Source organism: Apaloderma vittatum, unplaced genomic scaffold (genome assembly GCF_000703405.1).
Source record: "Apaloderma vittatum isolate BGI_N311 unplaced genomic scaffold, ASM70340v1 scaffold2803, whole genome shotgun sequence".
NCBI lineage: Eukaryota > Metazoa > Chordata > Aves > Trogoniformes > Trogonidae > Apaloderma > Apaloderma vittatum.
The window spans coordinates 81,978-93,316 of NW_009709635.1; the positions used below are offsets into that span (position 1 = coordinate 81,978).

General features: G+C 43.2%; 1 protein-coding gene across 1 annotated transcript in view; it reads left to right on the forward strand.

Moving 5' to 3' along the window:
- Nucleotides 1-300: 300 nt before the first annotated feature.
- TRPM8 (transient receptor potential cation channel, subfamily M, member 8) overlaps nt 301-11,339 on the forward strand; it is a gene marked incomplete at its 3' end in the record, with an annotated part of 35,318 nt that continues 24,279 nt past the window's right edge. The window contains exons 1-6 of the mRNA XM_009866992.1: nt 301-390; nt 1,954-2,027; nt 4,649-4,805; nt 8,307-8,484; nt 8,835-9,007; nt 10,145-10,319. Coding sequence (XP_009865294.1) covers nt 301-390; nt 1,954-2,027; nt 4,649-4,805; nt 8,307-8,484; nt 8,835-9,007; nt 10,145-10,319 — 847 coding nt within the window. The remainder of the gene's footprint in view (nt 391-1,953; nt 2,028-4,648; nt 4,806-8,306; nt 8,485-8,834; nt 9,008-10,144; nt 10,320-11,339) is intronic.

An 11,339-nucleotide genomic window follows, 5' to 3' on the forward strand; every position in this document is an offset into this window, starting at 1 on the left:
AATTCAGTAGGATGGCATACGTGTTCCTTTCTCAAAGTATGTTGGCTTGGAGTTCTTTTCGAGTGAGGAAGGAAAGAGGAAAATCTCTTTTTGGTATGAAATAAGAGATTTTTTTCTTGATGTTAGTTTCACATTTTAGGAATCGATATGCTTCCTAATTCTTTATGCTTGATTAAACTAACCTCTTCCTTGCCTTCCTAGAGTATTGAGTGTCCTCACTGTTTTTTATCTAGTGAAAGAAATGACCATTGCTTGTTCATCTCCCCCTCTGCCATGCTCTGTCAGGTTTCCATGGGCACCATGCGACACCGAAGAAATGGCAATTTTGAGAGTACCAGGCTCCTCTATTCCAGCATGTCTCGCAGCATAGACGTGTCCTGCAGTGATGCTGTGAGTATCTGGTACATCACCGATAAGCTTGGGTGCTGTCTTGGGAGTGGGCCACAGGGATTGGGAATTAGGTCACGTTGGGAGAAGGATGGTTGATTTGTCAGTTTTTCCTTTACAGAGAAGTTTTCCTAGCCAGTGACCCCTCAAGCAGTGGCAGTGCTTTGTCGACGTGGTGAAAATCAAAGGATGCATCAAATTCCTTTTGATCTCTGTATCTCTTCGTTGCGTGTTTTTAGTTGCTCCTGTTTTTAAAGCCTTTTTCGTATTTCATTAGAGACAAATCCTCTGTCTCTGTAAAGAACCACCCCAATTTCTTCAAGAAACTTGATGGCAAAGGCAGAAAATGTGTAATTATGTTAAACATCCCTTTCAAGCCTCCATGATTTGCTGATCACAGTGGTTGTCTGGCAGATTTCTTGCTTCCGTTGGGCTTGCAAGAGGCCTAATGACTTGCTCTTAGGTCTTTAGCAAGTGGTTCCCCTTCCCTTTATTTTATTTTATTTTTTTTACTCTTACATAGTTGTGCTAATTTACTAGCTAATAAACTTCTCTTCCATTTTCTTTGTTTTAGATGTTATATTTTTATGCTTTTCTGCCTGGAATAACTTTGTATAAGTACTGTATGTCTTCTCTTTTCATCCCATGCTAAATCTTTGCTTGCAAATCCAAGCTGTGCTTAAAACCACCCAACACTTCCAAACCTTTATCAGCAAGTGAGATTTTTATTTATTTATTTTTAATTTACATTTGCAGAGGCATATTAGGAATGAATTTGCTTTCCCAGGTTTGAAAGTTTCACTGCACTTGTGGAGTTCCAAGGTTTATGTGAGATTAATGATTAAACAAGCTGAAGTGACTTTGTATTCCACATAAAGCATGACTAAATTTTCCAGGTCTCCTGCTGGGATATTTCTGTGTTGAATTTAAATAGCCCCTATCCAAAAGGACCTTAATGTTTCGTTTGTTTTGTGGAGTTTTTTTAATTTATATTAATTTTCTTGGGAAGAAACCATGTTTGCCAGAGTCTTTTAAGCAGTATCTAAACCACTTAACCTCTGCTGGAAAAATATTGTCAGTCCTGTAAGTTATTTGGAAACACGGCAGCACAGGCAAATGGAAATGCTCTGTAGCCTACAGCTACCTGTATCGTGCCTCTGACTTCAAGTAAGATATTTTCTGTGTGGATCTTCTGGGTTGAAAGCTGAAATTAAGAAAGGATTTCCAGCAGCTTTTAGGGTATCAGATCTGGTTTGCTATTAATTTTTTTTCTTTTTGAGGGGAAAGCCATATCTTTTTCCTCTGTATCTATCAAGCAGAACATATACTAAAAAATCCTGGTATCACCTGGTTTTTGGAATGCCTATTTGTGATTTTTAGTAGTTTTTTGTGTCCTGTTAACTCTGGTCAGTGCTTTCTAGTTGTCTCCCACTATCTACCCGGTGAAAGAACACTTAGGAATTTGCACCAGTTTTCTTGATATTTAAACTGACAATGCTGTAACTGAGGCTGTTTCTGGTTTATGAGCTAGCAGATGTAAACTTTTCTTTCTTAACTGTTTTTCAGGATTTGGTCAACTTCATCCAAGAAAACTTTAAGAAGAGAGAATGTGTTTTTTTTACGAAAGACACCAAGTCTATGTAAGCAGACATTTTCCTCTTGTTTTACCGGCATGAGGGCGCTGGGAGCTGAGGGTGTTTCTGCCTGCTAAGCCGTGTGGCAGGCGCTGGGTGGCAGGCATTGGGTGGGCAGTAAACTTTATTTTTTTATTAATCTAGCAGTGCAACCTCACCTCAGTCTCCCTTGTACTGCTCCTTTCCTTGTCACTGCTGCTCTGGCTCGTTTGCATGTGCCTGAGGTGTTCTGCAGTTGTGGTCAGAAAAGCTGAAAGTCTGATGGCCAGACAGGCACCCTGCACTACTTCTCACAGCTCTAGATCAGTGCTCCTCAGACTATTTTGATTGCACAACCCCATCAGTAAAAAATTTCTGGGCATACCCCACAATATATGTTCACTTATAAACTAGAGATGTCTGCTGCTGTAATATTATTTCCATTATAAAACATACACAAAAAATAGCAATTAAAAAGGGATGAGATAAAGATGAAATAAACAATGTTTTATTTTATTTTTAAAGTGTTTTTAATGTGCCCCCTGCTTTGGAGACCGCTGCTCTAGACTGTCTGGAGTTCATGTAAAAACTGGAAATGTATCAGTTTGAGTTACTCCACAAGTAACTTGATGCAAAAACAGTGGCCTGACCTTCGTTCTGACTTTCAGCACGCCTTCCAGCAGCTCTGTCTGGCTTTGGTCTCAAGTTCCCTATTTGAAGCACAATTGTGGCAATATATATAGAGGTGCTTTATAGGATGCAGTACCAGCACTAGTTCTGATGTATAACAGCATATGCACATATCAGAAGTTTGCTTAATTTAAGTTTTCCTTTTAAACCCAAGTGACAAATTCCATGCACAAGCCTTTACAGCAGAGGCAGCCAGTTGCTGGGTTTTGCTCAGGCTGATGTACTTTTATAACACGATATTATACTTGCTCCATTTTCAGGCACAAGGACGTATGCAGTACAACTCTGAGGACCATAACATTGCTATTGGGTTTTGGGGATTTTGTTTGTAATCTCAGGAGACAAGTGATCAAACATGCAGCGGCAGAAGTTCTAATATAGGGCTCTCAGTGCCACCATTCTCCTTTGAAGCTGGGAGGAAAAAACGTATTGGAGAGAGAGAGGGAGGGATGTGAGTCTCACTTCAGAAGGTGTTACTTGGAGTCCTATTCTGCCAACTAAAATGGGCTGTCTGGCAGAGGACCAACAAAGGCTATTTCTTATCAGCATCTTTTCCTACAGGTCCACTTGATATTTGTTGGTCTTTTAAAATCTATTTTTAAGGTAAGCTGGTTTTATTTTCAAGTTACAGTGGAGCAGAAGAAACCACGCAAGTTTTCTCTTCTTCTGAGGCGTGCTGTGACTTACCTTTACAGCAGTCTGTGTTCACAGTGGGGCGTTACCCAATGTCATGCTTGCACTTTGCAAGCTAACTATCAAGGTCACTGTAAGCACACAAATTAATGTTCTCATCTTGCTCCTTTTGGGCTGGTGCATTATTTTTAAATTGCCATATTGCAAAGTGCTGTTAATAGCATTGTTCTTCTTGCTTTGTCTCCCCATCTACGTTTTTTTTTCTGCTGTAAGTAAAATTAACACTGGGCCAGTGTTTGCCTGATGTTGCTTAGAGTTTAGGAGCCACATTTGGTCCGTTCTGTTGCTGTTGACATTGCTTACTGTGCTTGGCTGACTGCACTTGTCAGTCAACCCTCTCTTTCACAAGCCCCATCTCTGTGCCCTCTGAGGAAGGAAGGATACAGGCTATGCAGAAAATGGCATGGGTTGTGCTCCACCTTCTCCTAGAAAAGACTTCTGGCTTTTCCAGCTAGTCCTGCACAACCAAAGTGCAGATTCTTCCTCCCCTTGATGCAATGTCAGCGTTGGTGAGGGAGGGCGTTGGCAGTGACCGCACACCGTGCTGTGCGGTGAACAGTGGTGGTGGGGGAAATGTGCTGGGAACACAGCAAACCACCTGCAAAACCTGTTCACATCCCCATTCCCTTTGGATGTGAATATGTCTTGGGTGTGTTTGGACACCAGTCAGGCCCTAGGTTTGCCTGGAAAATGATTTCCCTTAGCGAACTCTTCATGTCTGGTTGAGACCTAACTTGGTTTGTGATAACGAAAGAGGTCACACAGGTACGGGCCATCCGGAAGTGTCAGCTCATGTCTCAGCACAGACTGGTCCCTGAGGAATACTCCGCTCTTTGCCCAGTCCAAGGCAGAAGCAGATTATTGGGGAAGGAAGCAGTTGTCGAGTTTCCAGTTATGCTCCTGGTGACCTAACTTGGTTTGTGATAATTAAAGTCGGTTCCTCTTAGCTGTCGGTTTGTCACATAGCAAATCCAAGTAGAGTCCCATGCACTGCTGGTTCCCTGGCTCCACCTGCTGCTTGGTTTGTTGGCTTGTGTCGGTACAACCCCGCTCCCAGCTTTTGCACTTGATGTGGCTGCTGCTGTAGGCACCCTGTCTTCTACAAGATCGGGATTTGTGGCAGAGTAACACTTCTTGACTGAGCAAAAGTTTTGAAGGTGGTGTCAGCTGTGAAAATTTTTTCTCTTGTTGAACATATTCGAGCTTACTCTTCTGTGCTCAGGATGATAACTGTGGGGTTTTATGTCTATTCTGTCATCTTTCAGGGGTAACTTATGTAAATGTGGATACCCTGAAAATCAACATATAGAGGGCACTCAGGTTAATACGAATGAAAAATGGAACTACAAGAAACACACTAAGGAACTTCCTACTGATGCCTTTGGGGACATTCACTTTGAAAACATGGGGAAAAGAGGAAAAGTAAGTAATTTCATTAAGGGTATATGTCAGGCCCTTGCTGCGTGTGCACTTTATTCAGTCCTGAACCCAGTGTCAGTAGAAGCCCCTGAAAAGCAGGGAAGGTGAAGCTAAGCTTGATTTTCTTCCAGTGGGAATAGAAGGAGTTAGGCTACAAAGAAGACAAGCTGATTTCTCAAGCCCTGAAAATAGGCAACAAAGAGTAATTTCTTGTGTTATTCGTTTCATAGGTTGGTGATGGAGTGAAAAGAGGTTATCTGATTCCAGCACATGGCAGAAGAGTGGGTGGGTGAGGATGGTGCTCAATTATAATTTATCTTTTTTCATATAGCTAGTTTATTGTAATTGGCCTGTAACACAATTCTGAAGGTCTTGATCTTGAAGGAAATAATTTTGATTTAATCTCTGATGTCCGTCATTAAGACTCTGTACCCTGACTATATCAGTGTGCAGTTACAGAGGCTGTTTTGCAGTCCCTCTTTAGAGAGAAGTGTCTTGGTGTTGAGGAGCAACTTGGTACCCTTTTACCCATCTTTAGTAGTGAACCCAGCACAGTGACCCCAAGTGCCTGAGTGATCAACCTCCTGAGAAAGATTCCCAACTGTCCGACTTCAACACCAAGACATGTGTAACGTGCTTTGCCTTTGAAGACGAAGCCAGATCCACTAGACAACAGCCATAGGGATTTCATATCTGTAGGGATGTAAGACCTTTCTTCAGAGGATCTTCAGTGTAGAAGCTGCACATACCTGCTTGTTACTCTGTAGAATCATCACTCATACTTTGTAATGGCTTTAACATTGCACAGCATGTCTTCCAACACCTGCCTACAGAGCTTCTTGACCCAGATTCCTTTCCTCCTTAGTGGTTCTGTGTGCGGGTCATCACAGTCTGTGGAGGGACAGCGCTCTTTCCATGCAGTCAAGTCTTAGGCCTTGGACTGGACTCTCCGGAGGATGTTGTGGGACGCTGGAATGAGGCTCATGTGTCCCACACCCTCACAGAGTAATTTTGCTTGAAGGACTTCCCAGAGTTTTCTAGCTAAAACTCTTGCTCAAAGCATATCCACAGAGACCAGCTTGCTCAGGCCCATAGCCCATGGAACACTGAGTATTTCCCAGGGTAGAGATCCTACAACGATGGTAAATTTAACAGGCATGTAGGATGGCAGTGGAACTTCAGAGGTTCTTTTCCTGTGTATTTCCTTGGTGTGGGGACAGTGGAGGAGTAGAAAGAAATAAATCGCTGGGGTTGCTGTTTCTTGTGATTTACACTGGTACTGTGTGAGGAGTCACATGTGGCTGAGCTAATCTGCCTCTTCTAAATGACGGATATTTACCAGCAGTGCAGCTTGCTTGAGACAATCGAAATAAATGAGGAAAATCAGAGCACGCAGTGTAAATTATTTGGGTTTGTTTTATGCAAAGTAGCAGAAACAAGAGACATTTTGATGGGAAAGAAGACTGTTTTGAATAATGCTTAAATGGATCCGAGTGTTTCGCATATTTCTTGATATGTGTATTTTAGTTTCATAATACTGTATGGCAAGATGCTGTGTGCCTTTACTGAAAGGTGAAATCATTTAGTCTATTGCAACATTTGAGTTTTCAAAGCTAAAATATTCTTTCCTGAGGTTGTGTCCCCCTTACCAGCTTGGAAATCAGTTTGTGTGTCCATGGTTGCTTCGTGAGGACTCTGGAGGCCACTACACGTGTTTCAGAGCTGTGTTCAAATACTGCGTATCAGTCTTAGAATCCATCCCAACGCTTTGTCTTGGAGTCAGATCTCTAGCCCATGTTCTTACATCCTCTATACTGCAAAGCAGCAGGTCTGAAACATTGTGAAATAGTTTCTCTTCATCTCGTGTGGAGATGGTGGGGAGGACTTCAAACCCAAGTTAACCTAAGAATTGCCGACCATTATCAGTGAGGGAAGGGAAGTTTTATACCCTGCATAGTGCCTTTTAGGACAGATGAGTCCTAAAATGTTTTGAGCACTAGATGTGAACAGACTGATAAAATCTCCACCCTTTAAGTCCTGCTTTGCATGCTCTTGTTTTTCGTAGTGTTGCTCAGATCCTGTAACATCCAAGAAGACTGCAGGTCCTGTAGTTTGTGTTCTGGGAGCCTCCAATCTGAAAAATGCGTCTTTGAATACCTTTCTGAGTTCAGGTGCCGAAATACTGAGTCTCGCCTGTGTTTGGGGGGTGAGTCGGTGATAGTTGGGGTGCACCAGCCGGCCGTGCCAGGAGATGGCACCCTTGTACCTCGGAGAGCGAAAGTGCCTGACCCGGGGAGGGGGGGTTCACCCGCTTGAGCAGAGCCGTGCAGAGGAGATGGCAAGTGCCAGGTGTGTGGTTGCTGGTGCACTGAATGAAACGTAGGTGTCACTGAAGCGAGTTTGCAGTTATATGACGGTGTATAAGAGAACGAGATGAGCTGTATGGGCAATTCAGCTCCAGCATCTTTTATTTGGTGCTTGCTTTACGTAGATGAAAACAAGACATTCAGCTGGAAGTCTCAGCTGTTGATGGCACAAAGGTAGTCACATGGATACAGCTGTGTCAGATGTGGCTGGGGCTTCTTAGAGCAGAAGGTGTGGAAGTTCCTTAGCTCTCCTGTGTAGCTGCTGGAGCCTGCTAGACTTCCTCAGTGATGTACTCTTCTTGGTCATATGTAATAGCTATTCTTGAGACAGATAAATATGTTCTTTTGTTCAAGTTAAATGCTTCTCAAGATATGGACACTTCTTGCTCAAACTCATTGCTTGGTTTCGCTCTTCTGGAAATACTGGGCAATCCCTTTTGATTCAGGTCCAAGTTGCTCCTTTCCATCCCCTGGTATGGGATGTGTAGCCACAACTGTCTTCCAAAAGCCCATCCCACTAAAATACTAACAGCGGTAGAATTGTAAAGAGGCTCTCAAATAGCATAGTAAGAAAAAAATAGAAAATCTTTTACATAAATGAGGGACATAGTAGGTTTATCTGCAGCCAGATTATCTGTCTAGTGCTTTTTGGCATCCTCATACAGTGTTCAACCTTTACTACATATTTGATAAAGTTTTTAAATGCTGTTATGGGTGTATGTTATGATAGGGACACCATGCGCGTGGAGCCTGGAATTTATAGTTCATGAGGTTAAGGCTTTGGTAGTGTAATCCAAATACTACTATAATTATTTTGGGGTTTTTTTTTGTTCTACTAATCCATAGTCTGCGCCATAAGTAGCATTGTTTTGCTGTGAACTTCCTTGGTGTTCATCCTTCCAATGCTCCTCTGCATCCCAAGATCAGTGCTCTTTCCTTCCTCTTGTGGAGGGTGGGTTGACTGCCTGGTTGTAGGGGGAAGATAAAGATGCTTCAGAAGAAACACTTCTTGTCCACTGGCTGTTGGAGTAAGACTGTACATTAGAGAAGAAAATGCAAAATGCCCGTTCTGTGTCCGTTCCCAGCCATCACTATTTATCGCTTGCTGTATTTGTTCTCTTATTTTCTCTCACCCAAGTACATCCGTTTGTCATGCGATACAGACTCCGAAACACTCTATGATCTCATGACTCAGCACTGGCACCTGAAAACCCCTAACCTGGTCATCTCTGTCACTGGGGGCGCAAAGAACTTTGCGCTCAAGCCCCGGATGCGCAAAATATTCAGCAGGCTGATCTACATTGCCCAGTCCAAAGGTAAAGACTCCCATATGTGTCTGCATTATTTTATTGCTGCATGATAGTGTTGGAGAGGTACCAGCTCAAAGGGTCAGTGGAGAAGCAGAGGATTTGCTTTGTTTCTGCTTGACTGGTGCACTTGGGGCAAATGTCACCTAACAGTTTGAAGTAAGAGAGTTGAGAGCTAGTCATCTCATGCCCATGATAACATAAGTTGTGTAGCATATCTCTTGCATTTCATTGAAGAGTAAATGCCTTTTCTGAGGTAAGGTCTTGGGAGGGAATTGGGTGGTTGTATCTTAAAGGTAATGCATTAGGAGGTTGGGTATTTCACTACGTTCCCCCAGGTTATTGGATGTTGTCCCCAGGGGCCTGGATTTTCACAGGAGGCACGCATTACGGATTGATGAAGTACATCGGGGAAGTGGTGAGAGACAACACCATCAGTCGGAGCTCAGAGGAGAACGTGGTGGCTATTGGCATAGCAGCCTGGGGCATGATTTCCAACCGAGAAAGTCTGATTCGCAGCGGTGATAATGACGTAAGGAACGTGTGTGCGTTGGCAGGGGAGCAAAGAGGAGGCTCGGCTGTCAGTTACACAGATTATGTCCCTGACTGACCGCTGCTCTCAGCAGTAACAGTATCTTGTGCTAGGCTGATGCCATCAGCCATGTGTGACTGACCTGAGTGGTAAGTCAAGCCCTTGTTGTATGTTTGGCAAAGCAGACATCAGCAGAGTGCTCTCAGTGCAGTGTTTGTGTAGAAGCACATCTGTCTGCTTAGCCTGACCTGCTGCATCCTAAACAGTTCAGCCTGGGGCCAGCTTCTCTTCAGTGTGCCTAGCAGTGAGATGAGCCATCAGGTGCTCTTCCCAGAATAGGAGGAAAACCAAGTGTTCTCCTGTTTGAAATGGTTGTGCACATCAGACCTGCTGGGGAGGATTTCAGTTGTGGTCTTAGCATGTCTCTGTGAAAGTTCAGCTGCTCTAATTTCAGATCTGGCAGAGCATTAGGGAATAGTTTCTTCTGTGGTTATTCCAGCTGCTGTGAAATCCCTACAGGGATTCCGATGAGCTAAGACGTGTCGTACCTGGTCTGCTCTTACAGAACTTGCTCATCGATACTGTTGTCCTGTCTGTCAGATACCCGTGTCTTTTGTCTACTTAATATTATAGAAAATGTCTAAAAACATCCTGTTAGGTAAATAAAATCAGTTTAGTTTACTGAAGACTCTGAGGAGGTTTCAGGGTCGAACTAGATGATCTCTTAGGTCCAACCTAAAAAAATTCTGTGACTCTCTGAGGTGTGGAAAGTAACTTTGCCACAGATTTAATGGCTGAAGGAAGCATGTGCTCCTTAACGGGACATTTGGAAGGACTAAACTCTTAGAAATAACTCCCACTGTTCCATTGTTGAGGTGAATTTATGAGAGGATCATCTCAATTCGGGCTGCTCTTGTAAAAAACCAAAAATTCTATGCAAACATTTACTCTATGCTCTTGTATGGGATTTCTCTCACTGCCTTCTGCTGCTGCTGGGACTGCCAAGGAGCAGTGTCTTGAGTCAGGAAATTCAGGAATAGTTGGTGACTGGGAGTTCACCTGTCACTGCCTTGTCCCTGAAGGCTTGTGCGTGCTCTGCCCCTGGATCTCTGATACAGGCTGTGCTTGTGCTTCCAGGGGTACTACTTGGCCCACTACATAATGGATGATCTCAAGAGAGACCCCCTCTATTGCCTGGATAATAATCATACCCATCTCTTACTGGTTGATAACGGCACCCACGGGCACCCAACAATAGAGGCAAAAGTACGAACTCAGTTGGAAAAGTACATTTCGGAGCGGGTCATCCCAGGTAGGTGTGGGGGCTGGGTTGCGAACCTCCTTCTCCTTAGTCCTTGCATGCTTTGGGGCTGATGCAGAGAGATTTTTTGAGAACAAAAGAGTAGCGGTAGCGTGCCGTGGATGCTGAGCTGGAAGGGATGTGTTAACTGCATTGAGCACTTTCAGGAACAACCAGCAATACCCCCTCTGCTCATCCTCCTTTCTTTATGTGACAATAGTCTGTTGTGGGATACAGCAAATGATCCAATTCAGCCCTCCCATCCTACTAGGCTATCTCTTGGAGGCTGACCCTTCTACATGCTTCCTACCTGGCTCTGAATTCCAGGTAGCTGAACCACAACTACATGAGAGCTGAAATTAGGCTTTTCCCAGAAATTTTGTGAGGGTGCTCGATCCATCTGCAATCTGCTCCTAAATAATTTCTCTTTCAAACCCTTCTTTGCCAAAATGGAAAAAAAATCAAAAGCCTTGACAGGAAATTCTCAAAGAGTTTTCTGAGTGAAGCATACTTGCCGAAGCATACTTGTTGGTAGTCACGAAGAAGCACCCAGAATCGTTCCGAAACTTGATATGTCTCTTAAACACTAGCTCCTAGAGTTATGGGATTCTTAGCTTTCCTGTATAAAAAGTCAGAGGTTCTCAATCTTCAACTTGCAATAAGAACTTTTTACCTAGACTCAAAACGGTCAAAGCAGTAGGTATAAATACAATAAAGTAATATTTTGGGGACTTTAGAACTAGTAAAAATTATGATTGTTAGGAGGAAAAAAAGCAGCTGTTGGAGAACAGTCTCTGCAGCCAGCTGTGCAGAATATTAGGCAAAACCGAGTTTTCATTAAAACAGGAGGAGCTGTTAATAAATTTGGCAAAATCAACAGTAAACTAGTATGGGAGTTTCTGCATGAACTACTTGGAAATTCCTTCATTGTGCTCACGAAAAATAATTTTTTTAAACAGCATTAATGGGCTGAATCTTTTTCCTTTTTTTTTTTTCTTTTAACACATTTCACAGAATCTAATTATGGTGGGA